We start from the raw sequence: 27,506 nt of genomic DNA, 5'->3' as shown, positions 1-27,506 counted from the left end.
CTCTCCCTCAACCCCACAGGCAGGTTAGGCAAACTGCCGAGACTTTGTGCTGAAGATGAATGCATTGATGAAGGCTTGCTAACTTTGGAACTTAAAACGTTTCGGCTTCCAGCTTCAATATCTGGTGAAAGGAGAAGGCAACTTCCAAATGTGGCTAGGCAGAGGCATCATTATTCTCCCTGCAAAGCAAGCCCCCAGCAGCACTAAGGAGGACTGGGGCAAAGCTGAAGGAGGGAGAAAACCTCATTGAAAACATTTTGCTCAAGGGTCTATCAAATTCTGGACCTCGCACTCTTAACAAATGGCCTGATTTGGGATCTCTCTTTTCTGATCCTGAAGAGGTCTCTCAGTCCTGAGCACATATAATCCTATAGGTAAGGTAAAGGGACCCCTGACCATTAGGTCCAGTCATGGCCAACTCTGGGGTTGCGGCGCTCATCTCGCTTTATTGGCCAAGGAAGCCGGCGTACAGCTTCCGGGTCATGTGGCCAACATGACTAAGTCACTTCTGGCGAACCAGAGCAGCGCACGGAAACGCCGTTTACCTTCCCGCCGGAGTGGTACCTATTTATCTACTTGCACTTTGAGGTGCTTTCAAACTGCTAGGTTGGCAGGAGCAGGGACTGAGCAACGGGAGCTCACCCCATCGCAGGGATTTGAACTGCCAACCTTCTGATCGGCAAGTCCTAGGTTGCTCTTATAAAATGCATAGAAACCAAAACCCAGAGAGGACCAAGCTTCAACTTTTTGCCTCCTACATTGCTGGAGGAAGTATATGGATCTTCACAGAAAGTGAAATCCGAAATAGTTGTTTAGAAATGAGTAGAGAATTGGAAAGTTGAAAATGGGAGGTTCAGAATCTTAAGTGGAATAGAGTTGGAGAGTTCCATTCAACTAAGTCAATGGAAAGTTGCTTTAGCATCTATATTTAGTGTTTCTTTAGATTTAAAATAGAGATTGAACAGAAACTGATGTTCTGGATATATTGGACTCCACACTATCTTTATAGGAAGGAATTGGCTAGTTCAGATAGCGAATGGTGGTGGTGGTGATGATGATGATAATAATAATAATAATAATAATTTTATTTATACCCTGCCCATCTGGCCAGGTTTCCCCAGCCACTCTTGGTGGCTCCCAACAGAATATTAATAATATGGTGATGTAATGCATTTGAAGCGTATGTTGTAGGCGTATCCTGTAGTGTCTTGTTTCTGATCAGAAAGTACAGTTGTACCTTGGAAGTTGAACAAAATCCATTCTGGAAGTCCATTCGACTTCCAAAACGTTCGAAAACCAAATCGTGGCTTCTGATTGGCAGCAGGAAGCTCCGTGGAAGCCCCATCGGACGTTCGGGTTCCAAAAGAACGTTCACAAACCGGAACAATCACTTCTGGGTTTGCGGCATTTGGGAGCCAAAACATCCAAGTTCCAGGGCACTGGGGATCCAAGGTACAACTGCATTGCCTTTGCTTTGGAGAAATCTTTGATATTTGTGGATGTTTACTCCCTTCTCCTTGCCAACAGAAGTATTTTAAATGTCTTTCTTTTTAAAACTGCATTGTTCAGGCAGCCTTCTTGAACATTAAAAAAAAAATTCTGCTAGTTTTTATGCAATATTTTCCAGGTTGTTTTTTTAAAGAACATGATAGAATCTGGAGTACTTTCATCCCAAGCTTTATTTATGGCTGTGTCTCCACAGTCTAACCTCATACATCTCGTTCTGCATTGCCCTTTGTAGCAGGTCAGCCCCCAATGCTTGCATGAAAGGCCCAAGTGTCAGTGGAAGAGCGTTTGCTTGGCATGCAGAAGATCCCAGGTTTGAACCTAGAATTCCCAGGCAGGACCTGGAGAGAACCAGGCCTGAAAACCTGGAGAGCCACAGCCAGTCTGTGTAGACAATACTGAGCTAAATGGACCAATTGTTTGACTCATTATATGGCAGTTTCCTAGGTTCCTAACACCTCTTTATAGTGTCCTACATCCATGGAGCAGTTGGCACCAACAAAATGCTGTGGCTAACGTTCTCATGCCACTTAAAACCACAAACTTCTAATTCTTTGCTAGCTGATCTTTACTCTTAACCAACAGAGCTGTAGTTTTTGTGGGAAACTTTGTTTTCTTCCGTTTTGCCTTTAAGCATTATTTGCAAAGTGGTCCTGGATTGTTGGCATCTGTCTGTCTTGGGCGACAATGGCGTGCGTCTCCGGGGGTGAAGTCCGGAGCACCAAAGTGACCTCCCCGGGGTGCAAGCCTGGGCAGTGTGTATGGAGGTCCTGGGCTGCCCAGATGATGAGACCCCCTTTCAGCCTCACTGACGTGGTCCAAAGGAAAGGAGATGTTTGGTTGCAAGAGTTGCCAGAAAGAGGTGTATAAGGAAACATCGTCTTAGGGACTCTGATCCAGATTTGTTTACTCCTTGGCCTTTTCTTCTCCCGAAGATACCCCACAAGGCAGGTTTAGGGTCAAAGTTTTCCTTCTTCCAGATGGCCTACCTTCCCAGGTTGATGAGCCTCATGTGCCCCTCATTTCCCTCTACAGCAGAAATGGCCTTCTTGATCATTGGACCCCCTATTGGTCTTGTCTGCTCGATCTGCCAGAGCCTGTCTTCACATACAGGGGATGTCCCAAACTCAACTGAGAGTTTGAGACCCACTGTCTGCCCTCACCTGGTTTAGCCAGCCAGTCGAAGCCGTATCCTAGGGTGTGGCCACTGTTGCATGCTGACAGCTTCTAGGAGCCACAGGTGAGAGCTGAGTGCAGGGTAGGGATCAAAGACAGACAAACTACCCCAGCAGCATGACATGCCCCCCCCCCACCAAAGGTAGTACCTGTTGGTGTTGTGGGTACCAAGGAATCAAACTAATTGGGAATGCTGACTCAGCAGCATGTGATGACTAAGCATCAGGAGACATGGGGCATTGCCTAATTGTTCCATTGCCAGCTAGTATAAAGAGGCATGGTTGGCTTCCCACTTCAGTTGGTAGGGGTGGGAAGAGGTGACGACTTCTCCTTTGAATGTAATTCCACCTGTATGCCGTGTATCCTGAATGTAGAAAGACTGCTTTACAATGCTGCAAGACTGCAACTGAATAAAGCCTTGCTGAAAATACAGCTTGCCTCCTGAATGATTCCTGTGGGGCTCTTGTACATCACAACAGTAAAAAGCAAAGGGACCCCTGTCCAGTCGTGGCCGACTCTGGGGTTGGGGCGCTCATCTTGCTTTATTGGCCGAGGGAGCCGACATACAGCTTCCGGGTCATGTGGTCAGCATGACTAAGCCCCTTCTGGTGAACCAGAGCAGCGCATGGAAACGCTGTTTACCTTCCCACTGGAGCGGTCCCTATTTATCTACTTGCACTTTGATGTGCTTCCGAACTGCTAGGTTGGCAGGAGCAGGGACCGAGCAACGGGAGCTCACCCCATCGCGGGGATTCGAACCGCCGACCTTCTGACTGGCAAGTCCTAGGCTCTGTGGTTTAACCCACAGCGCCACCCCTCCCCTAATACCCCATACACCCCGGATTTTACCAATAACACACAGGCATGCAACAGCGTATTATTCCAATGGGGGTAGGGGGAGAGGATGTTTTCCTAAGACCAAAATTTTCATATGGCCTGCTCAACTACTGGGAAAGGTGGTGAGAAGGGCAGAGCAGTTTGCTGTGGGACGACTGTGCTCCCTCCCTCCCCTGGGCCAACAACTCTGTGGAAAGGATGGCAAAAAGAGAGAACCAGACTGGCAAAGAGAACATCAGAAACTAGATCCTGCTCCAGGTGGGCTGCCCCCTCCACCCACAGGACCATCTACCATCAGCTGTGCCCTGCGGGAAGGATCCCAATGACTTGATATATGTGCGTGCAAGCCAAATGGAAGAATTTGTAACCTGAAAGGTGAGGTGCTCCAGACAACATGAACCAATAAAGAATTTACAGATACATATGCACTGGCATGGTAGATACGCTGGATTCAGAAAGATCTAGGTTCACATTTTTGTTAGTGAGGATGCTCATCGGGTGACCTTGAACCAATCTTTGGCCCGGTTTGTACATAACATTAAGCCCAACCATAGTTTAGTGCAAACATGCAGGTTCCTGGAATGAAGATTGTGGCTGTTGCTCTGCTCCTATTGCTTCCTCTGCTCCTGCAGCGCTACCAAAGGCCAAGCCATGGTTTGGCTTAGCATTCTATTTGAATTCAGGCTTGTGGTTTGACTCCATCAACACAGAAATCTTTTTTAGAATTTCCTTGAAATATAGGTTTGACAAATCAGTTTTGAAAACTTGGGATTTCAATGCCAAATTTTTAACTATTGACACCACTTTCTCAGATCTTGCTCCAGGCTTTGTGTTTTCAAAACCCAATTTTTGCATTTAACTAGGAAATGGATACTGTAGCACTGACATTTTTTATTGTTTTTACTAGCTATTTCCAAAACTCAAGGAGACTTCATCCTTCTCCTTTGACCAACAATGCCTGCAAATAAGGGACAGACAATTCTCCTTTTTGCCTAATATTTGACATTCTCTTCCCCCACGCAATAACGTTAGGATAGGTTTTCATTGCCTGCAACAGTGTGTCCGGACAATGTTCTTTTGAAGCTCCTTATGCAAACACTACTAATTAAATGGTGCAGCTTTAGATTTAGGTCATCTGGAAAAAACCCAAAGAGCTACAATTCTGAGTAAGTTCTGTTGTTGGGACCAGAAAAAAAAATTCTTAAGCAGTGTTCTGAAAGCTCCATCTAGTGGCTATTTATTAGACACAGTAGTGTAGGAAGCTGAATTCTGAATGACTGCTTCATTGGTCCTCTAGAATGCTGTAGGTATTGTTGTCTCCACACTTTCTGATATTTAGTTAGGGCTAAGGAGAAGCACTTGCTTAACCAAACCAGGGGAAGTTAGCTGTACTGCATTGTATCCTTGGTTCCAGAACTGTTTTTTCTTGCCCTCCTTCTGTCCTAAAATGGGAAAGAGACAATAAATCTAAAGCAGATTATGTGCTTGAGACACTCCTTTCAAGTAGCACTGGTTATCTTTTAATCATACAATAGCAAGGCAGACTCGAGAAAAATGGGAATGGAAGGGCTATCTGGTCAGTGCTTTTGGCAGTGGTTTGATTTGATTTCCACTTTGGCTAGGTGTAAAACAGGCTTGATTTCCATGGCTACAAAGTCAAGTTTTCTCTCAAACCAATGGTTCTGCTTTCCATCCTAGTGTATATTTCCCCTATAGTGTAGGAGATGCTCAAATACAGCGGAAATTTGCTAATCAGAAAGAAATCAAAGAAGTCAATTCAATCCTTTTTCTCTCACATACATTAGCATATGGAGGCCCCATGGTTCCCTACCGCTGAACAAAATGGCACTAGTTGAGAAACCAATAGTAAAAATTCATGGCAAGCATGCAAAAAGCAATATGTATTCACTAAAGTGTGGGGGGGGAGGTAACTGGGGGGGGGGAAATCAAGGGATCTTGACTTTAGTCAGCTATCCCGACTTAATAATTTGCAACTTATAATTTCTATTTCTTTTTAAAGGTGCTAATAGAAAAGCATAGCAGATCTCTCAAATTGTAAATAGCTTTCAAGAGCCAACTGATTATGCATATGTGTTATGTGCAATTGATTTTTTCATCTGTTCTCAGTCATTTTAAAAGCATCTATCTTCATGCAAGACCATTAGAAGGCTACTGGGAGAAAGCCCGTGCTTGCTTACGCAAAATGTCTTCTTAGAGTTCCCTATTAGTAACTTGTATTTTCACTTTTGGCCCTCACAAATTAAGTATATGAATAATTTCAAAGGAGTACAAATGCTCTGACAAGTAAAGTTACAGTGGGACAATGGCTTGAAGGATTAGTGCATAAACACTTTCCAGACCTGTGCAAGGAAAATTTGTATCACTTCAAAATTATTTGCAAGAAACTTCAGGTGTGGACTGGTAAACAGAAATGGGTGGCAGATTGGGGGAGTGTGAGAAAAATCTTATGCAAAGCAAAACAAAAAACTGATTTGGGGAATCTTCCACAGGACAAACATCTAAGGATTTAAGGAAATCTAGAAGAGTTTCAAACTAGCAAAAGTTGCTTAGAGGAGTGTTACACATCCCTGACTTACGCTAAACCATTTCTTAGGCATTCCTGTTCAAGATGGTATAGCAGTATGCTCTACCTATTTTTTTTTTATAAAAAAAACCCCCTGCAAGGACGAAGTTCAGTATTTCAATCCTTTGAAATGGGTTGGCTAAAACATAATCCAAGTCACAGTAAATGTTATTTTAAAGAGAGCAATATTTAAAAGATGGCTACTTTGAAAACAAAAGAATTGATAAAGGGTAAAACTCTGTCCAAGAACATTCTTGAAGATAATCTTATGCACCTCTCAGCCAGAGGATATTATCTCTTTTTCACTTTATTTAAAAAACTACACTGTATGGCGCAAATAAACATTTGATCAAACACACAGCAATGACAACGGACACATTTCCAACTATGGCACTGAGGGAGCATCTCACTACCACCACTGAATTTCCAACTCATGATTCTTATGTCAAGTGTACATCATCTCTGCCATGTGGGACATTTTCTTGGGAATATATAAGTAATACTCCATGTACCCTGAAAGATCTTCAATAGTCACATCATCCACAAAGACTCGAGCTTGCTCAGAACAAGACCGGGCAGAGCTTGATGAACCCATCCCAGAATGCGATCGGTTTGGCAAAGATTGCGAATGTGCTTCCAGGACTGCCTTTTCACATTCCGAAAGGACACTCCGCAAACCAGAAAAGGAGTATGCTTCTATTGCTTGCCATGGTTTGCACTGACATTCTTTGTCCACGCAAGGGCATTGCTTCTCGTAACTCAGCTTGGAGAGTGACTGGAAATCTGAGGGTTGGCTAGGATCCAGGCTGGTTTCAAAGGTCAAAGAGAAAGCAGGACAACTCTTTCGCAAATTCTCTGAAGGCTGCTCCCTTGAGAAAGTGCTCCGCTGTTCTGCTCTGGCCCTCCTGCAGTTGCTGCTATCGAAAAGGGGGCATCTCTTTCCTCCCAAATATGGCTCTTCTGTAACACTGGGGTCTGGAGCGATTTTGTGCTTTGAAGAATCCATCTGGCTTTTGTGCTTCAGTTGGTTACTTGCGGAAGATGCCTTCATGCTGCAATATGTAAACTTGGGAGGATGAAGGACAGGAGATTTAGAACGCCTGCGGCGCTGCGGTCTTGTCGCCCCTCTCAAGGGTTTCCTTGCACACCTGGAGTAGAGAGCAGCAATGTTAGCAGAAACTGACTCTGGAACAAAATGCACTCCAAAATAAGGTAGTGTTGTCTGTTAAAATTATTTGCTGCAGTTCTGTGGAAGAAACAGCTGCATCTCATGCTTTCTCCTGATAATTTCCCCCGATATATATCAAATCCAGAAGAAGAATATGATGCAACTGTAAACTAATCAGAAACTGCATTATCTTTTTCAGCCTTAACTGCAAACCTTGGCTTTTCTTCCTGTCATGTATAAGCTAAACTTATCATCAAACTAAACATTAGACAAAGGCAGCCACAGAAGATAAGAGAAATGGAGTACAGTAGGCTATACCCTATTGGCTAAACATTCATTATAGCCAAATACTGGGAAATAAAAGAAGGGTTTAACTCAAAGGTGTTGAACATAATTACTAGTGAAGTGTCTTACCCATGCCAGTTCTCTCTCGAACAGACGGTTTGATGCCTGCCTCCATCAACAGCAGCTCTGACTGGAGCTCTCAATCCCATGCTGTCACTCACAGATGTAGAAGTTCTGATTTAAGAGGCAAATGACATATTAAAGTATGATTCTAACACAAAGTATCTACAGGCTGATTCCCATACGGTGTCCCCCTTAGGATTATCCACCTATATTAGCAAACAAAATGGAATATCTCCCCACCATTTTCTTGCTTATCTACAGACAAACAGATAAAGGAAAAGGCTGCCGCTCAGTGGTATTCTATGCAAAAGATCCCGGGTTAAACCCCTGACATCTCTAAGTGGGGCTGGAAAAGATCCCTGCCCTAAAGTCAGGATAGCTGCTGTGAGTCAGTGTAGACCCTGAGTGGGGAATCTGGCCTGCAGGCCAATACTGGTCCACAAATTTGGTTCACAAGGCCATTTTCTCCAAGCCACACCCACCTGTCAATCAGCTGACAGGAGGCTGGGGTTCGGTTCTGCATTGCTGTGGGTACCTGATCCCAGCAGGATTTAACCCCCACTCAACAGCTGATAAGCAGGGGTTAAATCCTGCTCAGTTTGGCTGTGTGCATCTGTTCCCTGCTAAAATCTCCTGCTAGACCATCATTTTGGCAGGGGATTCCATGCAAACCTGGATCCGCTGCTAAGATGATGAGGGAAAATCCATCTCTTTCAAGTGGAGAATCCCAATACTGTACACACAGACCTCCCTAAGTCAGGATCAGACTCTTCTGCTAAAACTGATGAGTGTTTTTTTACCATGTTGTAGCAGGGAACTGCTGCTAAAGTGAAGGAAGAGAGATTCCCTTTTGGCAGCACCTTGCACGTGACATCACTGTGATGTTATGTGACTGACAAGTGGGTGGCTTCACTGTTAGGGTTCAAATCCCCATTCAGTCATAAAGCTCATTGGGTGACCTTGGGCCAGTCACAGCCTCTTAACCTACCTCACAGGGTCATTGTAGGGATTAATTGAGGAGGGGAGTGAACCATGTACTCCTTGGAGAAAAAGGTGGGATATAAATACAATAAATCTCCACATAGCTGCAAGTGCATCTGAGCCAGTCACAAAATGTGCCTAGGGAATTTCTAACACTGCTTGGCATGCCATTCTCCTTGCAAACAAAAAAGTAGCCACAATACTAGCTATTCTACAGGTACAACAGCCCAAACACCAATAAGAATATCAGACCCATATTTTCATAGATGCATAGAAGTAATGTAATGCTGATGCCTTTCTTCAGAGTCAATTCTATAAAAATGGAAAGACACTAATACAATGCTAAAATAGTCAAATACACAGGAAGAGTAAACAGGACTGCTGTTACCTACCCAGTTGGATCCACTCTCAGCTTTTTGAAAGCTGTTTGCAGGCTCTCTTCCTCTCCTTCTTTAGTTTCTGAGTCCATTTGCAGAATGTTAGAATGTTATTGGGCCTGCCATATAATGAATACTAACAAAAAATAAATCAATTAAATTTGTGTTGATGTGGAGAACACCAAGTGTAGTAAGCATATAGTAAAACTCTACACAACTGAAATTAAATATATTGCTTCATTCGCCATCATCCAGCACTCAGACCACATTTTGACTCACATCAATCGTTATTTGATAAAAGGATTCCATGGGCAATTTCTACTGGAAACTCAAGACAACCGAGGCACACATTTTCTGCTTTACTTTGAAACCTTTTGCCACATGGGCTGATTTCCAGCAGAGAATAGTGGAATGAACTACGCGAATATTAAGTGAAAAGTTGCCTGATGTAAAGGGACAATTAAAGTGAATTAACAACAATAGGGCCTGCTCCCAAATAAGTGGGATTTGAATTAGGATTGCAGCCTAAAGGATTTCTCCCTTCGTGTAAAGCTAGATTGTAGCAAACCAAATCCTACTCAGAGTAGACCCATGTCCATTAATTTAAATGAATCTACCTTGAGTAGGACCAGCATTAGCTGCAACTCAGTTTTTCTACACAGCACTAAGGATAGGCTAGAATCAACAGACAATATTTCCCCCCTTTTCCCAAACCAATCTTTAGCCACAAATTAATTGCACTGGAGAGAGGATCTATTTAATAGATTAATAAAATATTTATCATACAAGCCAACATTCAAGGCAATCTATTTATGATTAGAACCGGGGCTGAAAAAATAGATGCTTCAAAAACTGGAAAGATTGAAGCTACTAAGCAGAAAGATTTTTCACAGGTCAGATGGGCACTATTCACATATATGGGGGGGGGGACGGGAAAACGACGACAGGGGACCCTATATTGCTCAGTACAAGGAGACAATTGAAAATACTCAACAAAATGCCCTAACCAAAACACAAATATCCTTACGTGAATTTTGTTGATATTGCTTTTGAGGACACCATGGCCCAGATCTGAAGCTGTGGTACACAGAGGGTGACTAAAAAGCCAGGGCCTGAGATGAAGACCTGGTAGGTTCATATGGGTAGAGTCCAGTTGTTCCCAAATGTTCCCCAGAACAGACCACTTGAAAAATGCTGAGGATTCTAGCAAACCAATTAATGAAGCTCCAAGTTGTATTTAAGCAAAACCCCACATAGAGGGCATTGCAGTACTGTACCCCAATTTGAATGTGAAAGAGACCAAGTCTACACTAAGTTTAGGAAGGAGTCCCACCCCCATTGTGTAGTTAATCCTTTAAGTCTAATTCACCAGCAAAACTAAATGTGTTTCCATGAGCATTTCCCCATTCTGACTGTTTAGATGCCATCCAAGCTAAGTATGAAATAAACACACAGGATGTATTATTCATGTTATTGTACTTTGGAATGGCTCCATGTGACTGTCATGTAGGGCAGAACGGAAGGCATCATGGGATTCAGAGGCATAGAAGTGGGAATGAACAAAGCTTACTTGATTGGAGGCTCTGAAAAAGTACAGTGATTTATACCCATGCAAAATGACATCCACACAGTGCTTTTGCAGCCGCTTCTCACAGCGATGAACACACAATTACATCAGGATCAGGGTGCTGGTGCTTTCTGAAGGACTGATTATTATATACAACACCACTGCTAACTTAAGGAGCACTTTAACCTACAAAAGCATGCTGCATTTTATACGCTAAAAGAAATTGCTGAAGATTAATTAATGACAAAGTATCAAGCCCTGTCATCTTATTTGACCTTTGTCCTATCTGCCTTCTTTGGGTTCTAAGCCCTTTGGGCAAAGATTATGCCCCATCTGCATGCTGTATTCTAAGCAAATAGCTAGTCCTACTAAACATAGTCGTACATGATTAACAAGTCTGTTATGAAGTCAGGCGTGTAAAATTCACACACAGAGAAAATGGACACCACACTTCTTGAAGCAAGCACCCTCTATTTTTCAAGAAACTGCAAACCATACGAATACTGACTCTTTACAGCTAACACATGGGGCACATAATGAACTTTGAGCCAACACACAGGGTTTGAAATGTACTTAATGGGTTTATTTTATGGTCATAGAGTATATATAGCAGCTCAAAGAAACAATGATTTGCCGTAGAAGGAAGTTATTTGAATTTTGCAGCTGAGGACACCCAAGCTGAAATTATATTTCTGTAAGCAAACAAGTACAGAAATAACATTTAATACTTGTGTAAATCTTAAAGGACCAGTAAGGCTGTCAACTAAGAAGTTTTGCAAACTTTAGTGATTATCTTTCAGAATGAAAATATAGTGATTCATTTATATTAGAAGAGTTCCCAAAACCCATAAAGGAACCAATAGTGTAAGAGTCTTGAGAAATTTCTAGCAACCCATGCATGAAGAACTCCTATTAGTTTCCATTAAATGTTTCCTCCTGTGAATATTTTTAGTTTAGCGGAGAATTTATTGGGTTCCCATATATTGTTGGAGAGCAATGTCTATGCTGGCTTGGTCACGTCCACAGAATGAAAGATAGCAGAATCCCCAAAGATGTGCTCTATGGACCACTGGCTTTAGGCACTAGGCACTTTAGCAGACCGATTATGCATTACAAAGATGTCTGCAAACAAAGACGTCTACAAACGTGATATGAAGACTGGCAACATCAATGCTGCTGTGGGGGAATCCCTTGCCTGCAATTGCAGTGCCTGGAGACAGGCAGTCAGGTTGTGCATTCATAGCAGGGACCAGAGGAGAAATGACCGCTGGGAGGAGAGCAGAGAGAAGAAACACTATGGTACATCTACAGCAGCACAACCGGGCACCTTCATCTGCCCCAGCTGCAACAAAACATGTCTCTCCCGTATTGTTCTCAACTACCACAGCAAGTGCTGCAACCTTCCAAAAGTTTGACTTCATCCCCAAAGGGGCATCCTCCAGTGCCTCCCAAGACAGACGGATGCAAACAGGAACAACTCCCATCATCTCTGACCACTGGTACTGAAGGCTAGGGATGACAGGATTTGTAGTCCCAACAACATCTGGGGACCCCAGGTTGGGAAAGACTAATTTAATGCACTACTTTTATTGGTGGTTTATTACTTCTTTATAAGTTTATAGTAGTTGTTTATGAACTTGTGGGGATGAGTTCTGCTGCTTCTCACTATCAACCTGCAGTGGTAGTGTATGCCAGACTCCACTCTGCTTCGTGCTGATGGACAAAGTGGACCATTTGATGCATGGGTCAAACTACCTTAACTTTCAAGTGCTTAGTATGCCAAACATTGCAGACTTCTTGGAAAGAGGTGCCATATGGTGTACTGGCATGTACCACCAGAAAAAGCACTGCTCCTCGCCTGCAGGGATGCAGCCATCGTTTCTGCTCCCCTACTTCCAAATCCTTTTTCATAAAACTGTTATTTTGATCTTCATGGATTTCATTTATCAATCTCTTATAAAGAAGAAGGGGAAGACAAAACTCTTTAAGTAAAGAATAAACTTAGATTATAAACTTTTAATTTTTAAACTTTATTCTTGAGTGGAACAGGGTAAATCTGTTTCATTAAAAACAACAGTCTTATACCTTTGTTACGGCATGTTATGTGCCAACTCCTCATAACCTGATGCCCTCCAGGTACTTTGAACTACAACCCTCTTCAACCCACCAGTTTGGCCACTTGTCAGGGTTGCTGAGGGATATGGTAAAAACAACCAAGAGGGCATCAGGGTATGGAAAGCTAGCATGTAACATGCCGTAACAAAGGTTTCAGGGTCTTTGTGACAATGTGAGCCACCTTAAAGGCTGTTTTTAACCTGGTGCCTTGCAATGTTTGCTAGAGCAGTGGTTCCCAATTAACTAAGTACTGCGGATACACATGCTATAAAAACATGGTTTTCCCCTGAAGTCATCACAACTTAGGAATTCAGACTTAGGATTAACTGGAAGCCTAGCAGCGTGATCTTTGCACGCGTACTCAGAAATAAGTACCACCGAATTCTTACCAGCACAGGGCAGTAGTTAGGAGTACCAGACTAAGATATGGAAGATCCAGGTTCAAATCCACACTCTGCCATGAGCCAGTTACTCTTTCTCAGTCCAACTTAACTCAACAGTGAACTAAATTGGTTGGGCGTGGGTTGGGGGGGGGGAACCAACAACTTATAATGACCCTCAACTAAAGAGCAGCATAAAAATGAAATTAAGCTATAGGTCAAACCCTACACGACTTCTGAAGTGAAGGGTGGTGGTAACCCAGGACAGGACCTTTTTCTCTTTGGGCGCCCTGCTTTTACAGGGAAATTTCCAGGGAAATTTGCCTAGAACCCTCTTAAACCACTTCTGCTGCACTGCATTCTTCTTTACTGAGAGGATTATTATTTTATAGAACTTTGTAAACCAATTCGGGTATACCTAAAAAAAAGGAGGGGGGATATACAGGTGCTTAAAATATGAGAGCGTCAGGATAAATCGGCAAGTACTTTAGAGCTAGCGAACAGATGAGGCAGGCAAGCGTCAATATGTTTCCCCGCCCCTCCATCCCCACAACGCCCCTTTACAGTGGTACCTCAGGTTACACACGGTTTAAGTTAAAGACTCCGCTAACCCAGAAATAGTGCTTCAGGTTAAGAACTTTGCTTCAGGATGAGAACAGAAATTGTGCTCCGGCGGCGTGGCAGCAGCAGGAGGCCCCATGAGCTGAAGTGGTGCTTCAGGTTAAGAACAGTTTCAGGTTAAGTACGGACCTCCGGAACGAATTAAGTACTTAACCTGAGGTACCACTGTACTTGTTTTAAGCTAGATGAGCAGTTGAAAGAGCAAATCTAGGCTTTAAGTAGGAATTCTGTGGATATGAAGGGCTACTGAGGGGAATAAGAGAACAGGCACAGTGGACGGCAGTGGCGTTCGGTCGGGGTCCTGTCCTCCGCCCGTCCCCCGTTCGGCTCCCCTGAAGGCGGCTCCGCTGAGGCGAAAGGCGCAGGAGACCGACAAGGGACGGTTGAGACCCGCCGGAGTAGATCCCGTCGAGGAAGAAGCCCTCCCGCCCAACAGCGTCTTCCCCCCTCAGGCTCCAAGAAACGCCTGAAGCGACGCGAACCTCTTTCCCTCATCGCGCCCCCTCCCCGCTTTCAGGTACCCACTCACCCGATCAGCCAAGGGAGCCACTGCCGGAAGTGAACAAAAAATCAACAGGAAGTGATGACACTACGGGCGCATGCGCCTAGCACACGCGGGGCTTTCCCGCGCGTTTGCAGCTGTCCTGGTGTGCATTCCGGCGGCGTCTTCGCTTGTGTAACCGAGGACGCGCTCGGCGACGCGGCGCATGCGCAACGCTGCCGCTAGGTCCGAGTTTGCTTTCTAGCGCCCTCACTGATTCCTAAAGGAAGGCTCGTCTGCATCCGGGTCACTCGCGCGTCGCTCCCTCAGGAAAAGCGGCAGCGCTCGCCGCGCGGGAAACGAAACGTCCGAAGTTCTGTTTCGGGGGGCGGTGGTGGTGGGGCCTCCGCGTTTCCTCGTCCGCCGAGTAAGTATGGTCCTTTCCGGCCGCCTTCGCCTCCCTCCCTTCTCTCCTCAGGGGAAGCGAAGCTCCGCGGCGCCGGGTCCTGTCTGTCGAGGGCGGCTCTTTTCTGCTGAGTCACTGCGCCAGGTGCTCGGCGACGACTTTTCCGTGGCCCCGGAGGCCTCGACGGGGCTCCTCGACCGCCTTGCCTCGCTAGTCCAGCTTCGCCGCCGCCGCTCCCTACAGATAAGAGCAGGCAGAAGCTCCACTGGCAAAGCTTTCCCTGGCGGTTTCGGGAATGTTAATGTGCCGTTTAGCGCTCATCAGTACAGTGGTACCTCGGGTTAAGTACTTAATTCGTTCCGGAGGTCTGTTCTTAACCTGAAACTGTTCTTAACCTGAAGCCCACTTTAGCTAATGGGGCCTCCTGCTGCTGCTGCGCCGCCGGAGCACAATTTCTGTTCTCATTCTGAAGCAAAGTTCTTAACCTGAAGCACTATTTCTGGGTGAGCGGAGTCTGTAAGATGAAGCGTATGTAACCTGAAGCGTATGTAACCCGAGGTACCACTGTAGTGCGTTAAGAGCAAGAACCGTCATCGCAGAAACCTTAAAACGCAGAACCTTAAAAGGCTGTTGAGCTTGCAGCGCACACTGAGGGGCTCCAAAGACACGGAAGTATTGGTACGTTTACACGTTCACAGGTGCCACATGATACCCGCACCCAGATCTGTAAGAAGAATTTTACGTTTCAAAATTATGCTTGTCTTTTTAATGTTTTATCTTTTTTCTAAACTGCTTTGAGGTTCTATGAGTACTTCGGTTAGTAGTGTTGGTCTACCAGCGAATGGGGACAGGCAGATTGAGTGAACTGAGATCTTCTGTGGGACTAGCTTCTCATTTGAAATTTTGTTAGCTATTAATGGCAGACATTTTCATTGTGGCATTTTTAAAATGTTTGCCACAGATCTAAACTGACAAATAGCCTTTTATGGCCAAAACTCATGCCTCCTTAAGGAGCCACAAGGGCCTTCAATGTTTGGGGGCTGCAACAGGCTAGCACAGTTACTCCTTGTTCTTGGTGCAGTATAAGCATTTAGAGTAATTGTGAAACTAAGATTAGGAGGTGTTAACCTGCTTTGTCTAGGGCAGGCATGTCCGACTTAAAGTCGGCTTTGATCTACGTTCCAATATAAAAACTGGCAGTGATCTACCACCCAGGGATGGTGGCAGGGATGGGTGTAGGGTTAGCAGGCGGGCGCTGGCTGCTTCCCCTGAAGGGGCAGGTGTGCACAGTGGCAAAATGTCCCCTCTTGTGAGAGGGGCTTGCCGGCTGCTTTTCTGATGCCTGGTTCCCCAACAGGGCAGGCGCGTGCAGCGGCTAAACATTTCCTCTTGTGAGAGAAGCTTGCCCACTGCTTTCCCGACTGGACACACAGGGTGTCAAAACAGCCCTGCAATCGACTAACATTCATCCTGCGGTTTGTCTCAAATAAAGGTCGGGCTTCACTTGGTCGTCATTCTGTTATTACAGAAATTGGCCCAACTTGCCAGATGGTTATCTCCACCTGCTGTGGGCCAAGTTTGACAGGTAGGTGGAGCCCCCCACCTATCAGTCAGTTAATAGCAGGCGACTTTTAAAAGCCTACTTTAAAGCAAAATAAAAAAAATTCCGTCCAGTAGCAGAGACCAACTAAGTTTGTTATTGGTATGAGCTTTCGTATCTGAAGAAGTGTGCATGCACACAAAAGCTCATACCAATAACAAACTTAGTTGGTCTCTAAGGTGCTACTGGATGGAATTTTTTTTTATTTTGTTTCGACTACGGCAGACCAACACGGCTCCCTACCTGTTACTTTAAAGCACTAACTTGATAAGGGCTTCTTGGAGTATTGTTGACACCCTTCAAAAGGGCTATCTTTGGAATGCTTTGCATAGGGCTTTTTGGGCGCCATCAGTCAGCTGGCTGGTGGTGCCTGCAAACCTTTTTAGGCTGAGCCAGGTTTTACTTGCCCTTGCCTGTTAGGTCAGGTGGGCATGGCTACGCTGAAATGACCCTGGCCAGTTGCTTGGTCCTGTCAGGCCCAGTTTGGCCTGTGAGCCAGAACATGATAACTTGGGTCAGTTGGGTCTGAGTGTGATTGTTTGGCTTTCTGTTTTTGAAAACATTAGGAAAAAGATAGCTGAATGTATCAAGTAGTGGTAATGCAGAGAAAAGGAATTAAAATAAGCAAAGTTTTTGTTACAATGTGGAAAGTGTCTATTTTTTAAAAAAATACCAAACATTTCTTGGATTAGGAAATCAACCTTTCTGCAGCAAAAATCATATGCAGTTGTATCATGGTTCTCTTAAGTATCAGACCACATGCTAACTTGCTAGAAACTGCATCTCTCCCCCCCCCCCCACAGTTTTTTAAATCTGTGTGTCCAACTATAGCCATATACATTTTCCACACTTTATGGGTCTGGATAAAAGTCAGATCTATCAAATACAAAATAAATAATTTTGTTTTCACATATTTTTGCAGACAATATCCCTCAAACAACTATCAGATTCAGATCACATCTGTCCTCACAGATGGAATGATAAATGTCATATTGTAAAAGAACAGTTACTGCTTAAAAATAATGAAATAGGTTTCAATCCCAATCCTATTGGCCTGGGTATAAGCCCTTTTGAATTCAGTAGTATCTATTTCTGTGTAGAAATGGTTATGGTTGTGCTGTTAGGCCTGTTTTTCCAAGAATTTTTATATAACAGACATTTAACTGACTGTAGTACTTGCTGAAGCTGCAGTATAACATTTTGGGCTAAGAGATACACATGCATACATACAAACATAACAGAATTTATAAATACTTATGGTTGGCCACTATTGCTGAGGCTGAGCACCGTTTAGTTTGTGATGTCCAATTAAGAACTGTTTTGAAAAAATAAATGGAAAGTGCTGCTGCGTTGGGTAAAAATGGTGACTAGCCATTCTGTTTTTGTTTCTGTAACCCAGGTTTCAGGAGCCATTTGTCTCCTAGTGTTTAAACCACAGAGCCTAGGACTTGCCAATCAGAAGGTCGGCGGTTTGAATCCCCGTGACGGGGTGAGCTCCCGTTGTTCGGTCCCTGCTCCTGCCCACCTAGCAGTTCAAAAGCATGTCAAAAGTGCAAGTAGATAAATAGGTACCGCTCTGGCGGGAAGGTAAACGGCGTTTCCGTGTGCTGCTCTGGTTCACCAGAAGCGGCTTAGTCATGCTGGCCACATGACCTGGAAGCTGTACTCCCTCGGCCAAAAAAGCAAGATGAGCGCCCCAACCCCAGAGTCGGCCACGACTGGACCTAATGATTAGGGGTCCCTTTACCTTTACCTTCTAACACTGCTGGTGGAACAAACCATAGTTGTCACTAAATCACAGTTCAGCTTAGGGTGAAAGTCCAGAGCTTGCTCATGGTGCCATCAGCCCATTGTGTGAAGGTTTAGTTTAAATTATCTGGAAGTTGATATATTATTAACTTTTAACTTTTAATTTCTGTCTCTCCTTTTCCTTCATCTATAATTATATTTATAGTAACCCCACACACAGGATTTGTTCTCATTTTAACAGTACAGTACCTAATTTTTGAGATGCTTCATAAAGTATTATTACTGCTACTAACCATGATTTGCAGAAAGTATATACACTTCTGTTTTTATATCTTCATTGTGAATAATAAAAAGTGAGAGCTTGCCTCAGGCTTTCAGAGGGTCCAGTATTCAATTAAGTTTTCTGCGAAAGACAAGCAGTTTTATGTAACTTTGTAATCCATCTGTATGGCAGATAGGAATTCAGAAAGCAGTCTTGTAGTTCATCACTTCCTTTTGTGTCTTCCTTGTTGCCTGAGTCAACACTTAATACGTACATCAAATACATTATGACACACTTCCATCCTTCTAGATGTGTCACAATGACATTTGTCAAGCAAGTAGCTAAGGCACATGTCTGAATGAAATCATTTCAGAGCAAACAAACATCAGCTGAGTGGAGCAGGGAGGGAGTTCTGTCCAAGTGAGCATTTTTCTGCCACTTTCATCTTATTGCCTTTATCTTAGTTTTTCAACAAATGTGAGGGCTGCAAAATTTGAACACCCCAGCATTTTCTTTTTAGAGCATATGTAGGTAGCTTAGATGTGTCAACCTAATATTCATTTTAGTAATTTTTAAAATAGTTTTTGTGTGCCTTCTGCATGGAAAAATTAGAGCTGATATCTATGGTTAGTTCCGTAGATTATATTTATACCACCTTGTTTTTAGTTTCTCTGGGAGACATCCAATGTTGTCTACCTAATGCAATGGAAATCTACTTGCACAACAAGCTAGCTTTCTTCTTTCCCTGTGTGCTGCCAAAATCTCCAGAGGTTCCCCAACTCTGGAGCAGGTTTGGAGGGCTGCAGGGAAGAGGAGAGCAAGGAGAAGAGAAGCCCTGTTGCACATGCTGCATTGGATCATGCCCTATGCATGGCTATTAATATAAAAGGTATCATGCATAGGGTCTCAATATAAGACACTGAGAATCAGTGACACTTGCTTCCTTCTTTCTAAGTTAGTCATATTGTGGTTAATTTTTTTACTTGAAATTAAAGTTTTGTTTTCACTGCGAGACTAACCATATTCTGGATCTGTACACTGCAAATGAGGGCTCAAATGACTAATGTTTGCCACTGGTAGGCTTAAGGAACTACTCTCTGAGATCTAGTTTTCCATACCAACCGGACTGTATGAGTTAGCATTTCATCATGTGTGTCTCAGCCTACTGTCTAAGAAGTTTTACCACATCAGTGAGATTTAGAGTTACGGTAATAATCAAAGTCACTGGCTTAAGAAGGTCTTAATCTCTCCTGTAAACAGGATTGTTTTTACTACCTGTATAGTAATATAGTATTTCTAAAGTAGTATCAATATGCACCAGTTGTTTGGAAAATATTGACAAACTAGAAGGGAATATGAATGTAGCAGTGCAATCACTACAAGGTAATGGAATTGCAACCATTTCCAGCAATGCTGGCTGCAGATTTATGCATGCTTATTTTGAAGTAAGCCTTGTCAAATTTAGCGAGATTTGATTCACAGTAAACATACACAGAGCTGGATTGTTGCAAGAAGCAATAACGCCAGATCGATACAAGATATGATGTCCTGCATGCATCCCAGTGTCTTGTCTGTGGTGCTTAAACAGCTTTGAGGAGAGCCTTGGATTGTCTATTCCCTTTTGGTGCTAATAGCAACTTGTTGGGTTGGGTTGAATTGGATGGGTGATTTAAGTTGGGGAGAAATGATAGAGGAAGAAATGTTGGTTTGTGTTTTTTTTAAATCCCATCCCTAGCATTGAAGCCCAATCCAAATCCCTCTCTATGGCTGCTTCTAACCTAAGAAAAGGTTTGATTTAGATATAGCAACATAATATAGTTCAGCACTGTGAAGGAGTGAGGCAGGTCTCAGGTTTGGCTGCTTCCCTGCCTTGTGACCTGACACCTGATCCCTCTGGTGCAGCTGTGAGGAACAGATTTGAAGCTTCCATTTCTGAGTTTAAAAAACCAGCTGTGGTTTGTCATAATCTCTGATAAGGACAATCTGTGGCTGGTTTAAAATATGGCTTATTGAAGTAAGCCATGATCATTCTAGTTGCTTATTCTACTTTGTTCCAATAAATCAATAGTTTGATTGATGGAAGTTCCTTGTTTTAATAAAATTGCAAACTGCAGTTAGTTTTAAACCAGGAAGTGTGTGCTTCCTGCCTTTTCCTGGCATGTGTTGAACAAAGAGAGGTAAACATTTAAGCTTGAGATTTGTGTAGTTTTTAAATGGGCTTATACTGTTAGGTTTGAATTGGACCACTAGGAGAAATTTGAATTGGGCCACTAGGAGATCTGACCATATGTAGTCTGCAAAACTTCAGAAATAAGCACTAAGCTCAGTAAAAGATTGGAATATTTATGGTAATCAACACTGCAAGAAAGAAACATACTTCTAGTTTATATTTTTTGTTTAAAGAAGGGGATGAACGTTACCACACAGGACCTGTGACAGATGTTCAGATCTCGATAAAGGATCACCAAATGAATATTTTTGCTTCATAATATGGTATTTGTATAGCTTTGCTTTTCTGAACTACCTTATCCTTTAAAAAACCCTGCTCCTCAAAATGGTATTTGGGAAAACTGTTAAGGACAATGATGGTCTTTTCTGTCAGGAGGTGTTCAAAGAATACCAACAGTGTAGTCATATGTGTGCTCAAGATTTCCACAAAATGGAGAACAGCCTCTTGCTCTGGGCTTCAGTTAGATGGAGATCACAAGCCAAACTGACTGCACAGCAGCTCCACCTCCACAGGCTTGCCAGGAAAGCTCTGAATTCGGTGGGACTCCTTAATAAATGTACGTAGGACTAGGGCCCTCCAGATGTTTTGGGGCTACAACTCACATCATCCCTGACCACTGGTCCTGTTAGCTAGGGACGATGGGAGTTGTAGTCCCAAAACATCTGGAGGGCCAAGTTTGACTATACCTGGACTGGAGTCTCAAGGCTCTTTTCTGTATTATTCTTGCCCCCCCCCAGAAGTGTCCACACAACTGAACATTCTATGCATTAACTTCTTACACTGCAAAATTCCAGAATGGGACAATACCTAGATAGGAATCAGGAAGTTAAACATTTGTAGGATTATTGTATCGTATGGCCTATATATGCATAACATGTTAATTCCTACACATAATTGCCTTTCCTGTAGGAATGGTGAAGCAGCCCTACAAGTAATGTATGAAGTGATCCTTTGAGGTGTCATTTTTCCCCCTGGAGAAGTTTGGTCAGCTCTTGCACAGCAACCAGAACTTAAAACTGTTGGTCAGTGTAGTAGATTGGTGTATAAGCCTTCTGACAACTTTGGCTTCTCCAACAGGATTTGAGTGCCTTGTGTGAAAACACTATTAAATTGCTATTTATAAGTCTTGTTGCATTTCCTGATAATACCATGGAGCCGGGATCGCTGTCACTAGTCAAATCTAGTATGAATTTCTGTATAACATTAGTTGCCTCCATTTTATTCTCACATGCTTATTTTTCTTCTTTTCTTTAGCTTGCAGAGAGGAAGCAGTGGGTCGTTCTCTAACAATGTTGGAGATAGAAGAGAATCTCCAGGCAGCTTTCAAAAAGCTAAGAGTAGACTCAGAAGGGTAAGTTAATGTAATTTTTAGTATTAAGAGCAAAACTTGGCTGCACAATGTGGGAAATGAAATGGCTTTGTGATTGCAGTTTGCTTTGAAAAAATTCTTGCTGCCATGGTTTTTGAGTGAAGTTTGATATTGGTCTAGTTAGCACATAACACCAAGCCATGGTTTGTTGAGCCAAAGCGTAATCTTGTTTTTAACTGTAGTTAGCTTATTTCCAAGCCCAATAGCCTTGTTTAACCATGGTTTGCCCATCCTGCCCCAGACTCTCATCAAACTACAGTGCATAGGACAAAGAGCTGCTGGACAACGAGCCAAGGTCTCAAGTAACAAACTGTAGCCTGTTCTTCTGAGAGTTGATTTGTGGTTTGTTGAACAAACAATGGTTAAAACAAACCATGGCTTAGCATTATGTGAATGTAGCTGATTATTATCATTAGCTGCTTTACTCCTAAAAATGACTCAAAGCGACTTACAAACACAAGTGACATAGGGAGCATACAGGGCTATTTACTGGATACACATCAACTGTAAGCAGTACTCTCTGGCAGTAATATCACCAATTTTTATCTATGTATAAATTTTTATTAAAGTTTTCCATAAAAAGCAATAAACAAATCCATTTATATATCACATATTTAGCCTTACTTGGACCTCCCCCAACCTTTCTGACAATCTTTCGTATTTCCAATCCTCTCTTCACATTCCTTAATTTTATATTGCCATTAAGTATTATGTTTCTATCTTTGCTTGCCTTTTGACAATACTCCTTCTACTTTCACAAAGCCTCTTTAAAACACGCTAGCGTTGTACTATCCTCACATATACTTTCCAAATACTCTGTAAATTTCCCCCAGTCCTCAATAAAATTCTGGTCCTTTTTGTATCTAATTTTCCCCGTTAATTTGTCTAACTCTGCGTAATCTATTAGTTTTGACCTCCATTCCTCTAAAGTCGGAACCGTTTCTTGTTTCCACCTTTGTGCTAGCAGTGTCCTTGCTGCGACAGTAGCATATTGAAACAGTTTAAGATCTCTCCTACTTATATCCGTTCTTGTTATACCTAGAAGGAAGGTTTCTGGTTTTTTAGCAAAACTGTATTTTAGTATTTTCTTTAGTTCGTTGTATATAGCTTCCCAGAACCCCCTTACTTTTTTACAGTCCCACCACATATGTATGAACGTACCCTCCTTCTCCTTACACCTCCAGCATTTGTTACAGGTTTTATACATTTTTGCCAATTTTGCTGGTGTCATGTACCACCTGTAAACCATCTTCATTACATTTTCTTTTAGTGTGGTACATGCCGTAAATTTCAAATTCTCATTCCATATTTTCTGCCAGTCGTCGAAGTCTATATTGTATCCTAAATCTTTGGCCCACTGAATCATTACTACTTTCACTTCCTCATCTATTGTGTGCCATTCCAGCAAGATTTTGTACATTTTGGAAATTGTTTTGGAGTCGCTGTTCACTATCTCTGTTTGGTATCTCGAATCTTTTTCTTTATACCCCTTTTCTTTCACATCCCTTTTGAACATTTCATTTATTTGATGGTAGTGCAGCCAATCAAAAACATGCTCTTTGACTTGTTCATATGGTTTTAATCTCCACTTTCCTCCTTCTTTCTCTACTAAGTCTCCATAGGTAATCCAATCGCTTCTCATATTAACTTTTTTGACCCCCATAACCTCTAGTGGTGATAGCCAATGTGGCACCCCCCCTTCCAATATGTTTTTATATCTGTCCCAAACTTCCCATAGCGATTTCCGGAAGATGTGATTTTCAAAAGTTTTGTATCCCTTCTTCTTTTCTTTCCAAAGGTATGCGTGCCATCCAAATCTGTTGTCAAATCCTTCCAAATCCAAGAGTTTTGTATTTTTAAGTTTAATCCATTCTTTTAACCAGCAAAGGCACGATGCTTCGTAGTATAGCTTCAGATCCGGCAGATCACCAATTTTTAGTTTGTAATACACTCCTCATTGGAGGAGATTAGTGGCCTTCATGAGACAGTTTCATCTTAATTGACCTGGTTTAGGTTTTACAACTATGTGATAAAAGTATATCCATCCCTAGCTTTTCCATGGTGTTTGGATGCTTTGTAGAAATGGAATATGATGAGGCCAGTTGGGGTGAACCATGAAATTACTGAAGAAGCATGACAAAACATAGTGAAATAGGGAGTACTAAAGAGTTTTTGTGAATGAGACATAGAGTCTTGATGGATTTTATGATAGAGCTTAGAACTACAGTTTTTTAATACCACCAAAAACTTTTCGTTGGTTAAGTAATTACTCATCTGCTCCATGATCTCTTTTGCTTCTTTTGAGTACAGTGATTGGGTAAATCCCTGGAAAGCTTAGAAAGGTTTACTTGGTTAGGCCAGCAGTTTTTGCCTTTTAAGTGCAGCTGCAGGAAAGTGTAATGGGGTATGCAGGTTGGCACCATGCTTTCTCGGGGTATGGCTATCTAGTCACACTTGACTGCTCCTTCTGCGTATTCAGGGAATGACCCCTTCTGGACCACACATGATTGGGGGAATTTAACTCATATGTTATGGCAGGGGTAGGCAATGTGATGTCCTCCAGATGCTGTTGGAATTCCATCAGCCCCAGCCAGCAAGGCTGGTGGTCAGGGATGATGGGAATTGTGATTGAACACCTGTAGGGCACCTTTTATTACGGGACTTCTTCCCCTTGCATCCTGGCTTTACACTGTTGGTCAGGTTGTTCTTGTCCAAACTAGCATGCTGGCCAAAATACAAAAAGGAGCCGAGTGTGGGTAATATATTGATGATTTAGTGTGGGTATTGGAATGCCCTCATAAGTTAGCCAAGGAACAATGGAAGACAAGGTCAGAACTTTAACAGAAATTAAGCTCTATTGAGGGAAATAGAACAATCTTACAAATTTACGACAGCCTGTATTTTTCCTTGTTTTAGATCCACTGCTTCTCTTCCTGTAAATGAGGGGGTGTCTCCAAGAGCACTTGTAAAAACTACAGATGAAACCAAGGTGAAGTCTGTGTGTGCATCTAAAGAGAGCTGGCATTGGTAAGATGAATTGGTTCTGATTAATGGAACTACGTCAAATGTGGAAATGCTAAGGATTTCTGCCTGAACATGGCCTCCTGGAGCTGCTTATAAATACCAAGAGGCTGGAGCTTGAAGATGATGACTTGGGAGCAAAGAAGAGATGTGAAAGAGGTTTCATCAAGTAGTAGCACACTTGACCACTGCAGCTGAGGCATGTTCCTGTTCCCCAGGAGGAGGGCAGGGGAAACTGCCACGTGTCTTATTGTTCAGATAATCTCTAGCCCTTCACATAATTGTAAAACAGATAACTGGTTTTTACATGTCTATTGGCAGAAAAGTTGCTGTTATCAGGGTGGTGTCTTCTTCCAAATCAGGGGACTGCTACTTACACAACACATTATTGCCTCAACGGGATTGGAAGGGGAGCTGCAGAAACATCCCGTGTTGCATTCAGATTCTAGAAGGATATATATTTATGTGTAAAATGTATGCCTTCCACCAAAAGAGCAACTCTCCATTGCGCAAGGAGAAATCCTTGCACTGATGAACGAATGCCTTGGCACTACATTGGATCCCACTCTTGAAGGCATTAAGTGTGATGATAGGGGCTCTTCTTAGGCCCACAGCTCTGAGCTGTGTAAACTATACTGTACTAGGACTAACATGCAGCTGAGTTTTCTTACCTGCCTTAGAATAGTTCTAGGTAGGTATTAAAACTATATGTATGCTGTGGCATGATGACCCCCTTATTCTGCCGTTTAGGTGTTTGATGACATTATTTGCACATGGGTCTGGATGTATAATGTAGGCACATTCCATGTGATCCATATAGGAAAGTTGAAAAGTTGTTAAACACTCACTTCTTCGTAAATTGCAGCATAGGGTGACTAGAGAGAGCTGGATGACCATTTATGCTGTATTAACTTTTGAATTTTCACCTTCTAGGTGTTTGAGGAAACCTTTGAGAGGAACAGTGAGAACACAGCGTCGGCGGCGGTCAAAGTCTCCAGTACTCCATCCTCCTAAGTTTATCCATTATACCACGAAAATGCTGCATTGTAACCAGCCAGTGCACAAGAACCCAGCTGACACTTCTGAAAGCAGCAGTGACCCGGATGTGTCAACACCAAAGGAGTTCTCTAAGAATGAACAGGCCAGTCACCCCCTCAATGATGTTGGCGAGAAACAAAAGGGTGCTCAGCATTCTGTGGCATCCATGGTTGAAATGCCTAAGAACAAACTTGAGAGTGGTGTTTTTCCTACTTCAGCCGTTCTAAAGGCCACAGATCTTTCTGATTTCCAATCTGTGTCTGAGCAAAATAAAGGGAAACTCTGTGCGTGTGTAGACAGGGCCTGCCAGTGTAAGCGGTGGCAGGACATGAAAGTGTACATGTTTTCTGGCCCACAAAATTCTCCCCAGTCTGCACCTAAAAGACCACCACATGTGCAGGACAGTTCCCAACCTTTGCCATCAAGAACTCCCTCCAGCTCTCTCAGGTCTTGCTCTGAGCAAGCCAGGGCTCATGTGGATGATGTGACAATTGAAGATCTTTCAGGGTACATGGAGTATTTCCTGTATATCCCTAAGAAAATGTCCCACATGGCAGAAATGATGTACACCTGACAACAGTGGGCTCAAATGAACAAAGGGTTTTTGGTATCTGCCCTTGGTCACACTCCATCTCAGAAGCAGTTGCTCTCTGTGCTTGTAATAAAGACACTTTGCATCACAGCCAATCTTTTATTTTTCATACTCATTAATTTATTACTACTGTTTATTTATTTCAGCAATTGATATACTGCTAAACACCTTCATATCTCAGCACTGTATAGTAAGAATAAAAAGATACAATAAAGATAAGTTAAAACTAATAAAATAAAATAAGAAAACTTAAAATGTCAGCTGAAATAAAAAGGTCTTCACTAAGCACTGGGGAAGGGGGAGGTGCTGACCTCAGCTAATTTAATGGTAACCATAATTCCAAATCAAGACTACAAAGGTGAATGGTAAGACCAGGAAATTATACTGTCTTGTACAGGGCGCAAGATCAGTTAATGGGGTAGTTTGGATTAACTGGCAAAGAACATTCAGAATCAAGAGTAGCAAAATCACTCCATGGGGAAACCAGTACAGTGGTGCCTCGCAAGACGAAATTAATTCATTCCGCAAGTTTTTTCTTGCGAGTTTTTCGTCTTGCGAAGCACGGTTTCCCATAGGAATGCATTAAAAATCAATGCGTTCCTATGGAGACCGCTTGCCAGGCTGGCGGTGCGGAGAAGGGCTTTTCTCCCCACCGCAAGCCTTCAGCACAGGTACGGGAACAGAGGGGAAGGCGCACAGCGCTTCTCCTCTGTTCCCGGGGCTTGCGGTGGGAGGAGGGTTTTTCCTCCCCACCGCCAACATTCAGAACAGCATTCTGAATGTTGGCGGTGGGAAGGAAAACCCTCCTCCCACCGCAGGTCTTCAGGACAGCCTTCCGAAGGCTGGCGCGGGGAGAAGGTCTCTCTGCCCCACTGCCAGCCTTCGGAGCAGCCTTCCGAAGGCTGCCGGTGGGGCGGAGAGACCTCCTCCCGCCGCCAGCCTTCGGAGCAGCCTTCTGAAGGCTGCCGGTGGGGCGGAGAGACCTCCTCCCGCCGCCAGCCTTCGGAGCAGCCTTCCGAAGGCTGGCGGGGGGAGGAG

At 43.2% G+C, this 27,506-nt stretch overlaps 2 protein-coding genes across 8 annotated transcripts; one reads left to right on the top strand and one right to left on the bottom strand.

Moving 5' to 3' along the window:
- Nucleotides 1–4,730: 4,730 nt before the first annotated feature.
- Nucleotides 4,731–18,471, bottom strand: LOC309373059 (oxidative stress-responsive serine-rich protein 1-like). 4 transcript variants are annotated; one of them, XM_081917265.1, is made up of 5 exons: nucleotides 18,389–18,471; nucleotides 9,053–9,175; nucleotides 7,686–7,790; nucleotides 6,616–7,251; nucleotides 4,731–4,961 (listed from the first exon to the last, which is right to left on the bottom strand). In XM_081917265.1, the coding sequence occupies exons 2-5, from the start codon at nucleotides 9,127–9,129 to the stop codon at nucleotides 4,883–4,885; spliced, it is 897 nt and encodes a 298-aa protein (XP_081773391.1). In that variant the 5' UTR covers nucleotides 9,130–9,175; nucleotides 18,389–18,471; the 3' UTR covers nucleotides 4,731–4,882. The 4 variants fall into 4 exon arrangements, with proteins under 4 accessions (XP_081773391.1, XP_081773389.1, XP_081773388.1 ...); XM_081917263.1 differs by having other exon boundaries at nucleotides 9,053–9,173; nucleotides 18,322–18,462; XM_081917262.1 differs by lacking the exon at nucleotides 18,389–18,471 and adding an exon at nucleotides 14,250–14,454 and having other exon boundaries at nucleotides 9,053–9,173.
- On the top strand, nucleotides 14,499–26,558 carry OSER1 (oxidative stress responsive serine rich 1). 4 transcript variants are annotated; one of them, XM_081917272.1, is made up of 5 exons: nucleotides 18,573–18,638; nucleotides 20,622–20,711; nucleotides 21,703–21,799; nucleotides 24,734–24,844; nucleotides 25,772–26,558. In XM_081917272.1, the coding sequence occupies exons 3-5, from the start codon at nucleotides 21,738–21,740 to the stop codon at nucleotides 26,448–26,450; spliced, it is 852 nt and encodes a 283-aa protein (XP_081773398.1). In that variant the 5' UTR covers nucleotides 18,573–18,638; nucleotides 20,622–20,711; nucleotides 21,703–21,737; the 3' UTR covers nucleotides 26,451–26,558. The 4 variants fall into 4 exon arrangements, with proteins under 4 accessions (XP_081773400.1, XP_081773397.1, XP_081773398.1 ...); XM_081917273.1 differs by having other exon boundaries at nucleotides 18,600–18,638; nucleotides 20,625–20,711; XM_081917274.1 differs by lacking the exons at nucleotides 18,573–18,638; nucleotides 20,622–20,711 and adding an exon at nucleotides 14,499–14,628.
- Nucleotides 26,559–27,506: the final 948 nt, after the last annotated feature.

The sequence above is a fragment of the Podarcis melisellensis genome, assembly GCF_964234715.1.
Source record: "Podarcis melisellensis genome assembly, chromosome: 6".
Lineage (NCBI taxonomy): Eukaryota > Metazoa > Chordata > Lepidosauria > Squamata > Lacertidae > Podarcis > Podarcis melisellensis.
Note: the sequence above shows the minus strand (reverse complement) of the source record. Positions and strands in the feature narration are given on the sequence as shown.

Bases quoted from the DNA above. Each gene is read 5' to 3' on its own strand.
- LOC309373059 (XM_081917265.1), bottom strand. From the start codon at position 9,129: ATGGACTCAGAAACTAAAGAAGGAGAGGAAGAGAGCCTGCAAACAGCT. The intron at 7,791-9,052 runs GTAGGTAACAGC...CTCTTAAATCAG, and splicing joins CTGAGAGTGGATCCAACTGG to AACTTCTACATCTGTGAGTG. The intron at 7,252-7,685 runs GTAAGACACTTC...TCTCTACTCCAG, and splicing joins TCGAGAGAGAACTGGCATGG to GTGTGCAAGGAAACCCTTGA.
- OSER1 (XM_081917274.1), top strand. From the start codon at position 21,738: ATGTTGGAGATAGAAGAGAATCTCCAGGCAGCTTTCAAAAAGCTAAGA. The intron at 21,800-24,733 runs GTAAGTTAATGT...TCCTTGTTTTAG, and splicing joins CTAAGAGTAGACTCAGAAGG to ATCCACTGCTTCTCTTCCTG. The intron at 24,845-25,771 runs GTAAGATGAATT...TTCACCTTCTAG, and splicing joins TCTAAAGAGAGCTGGCATTG to GTGTTTGAGGAAACCTTTGA.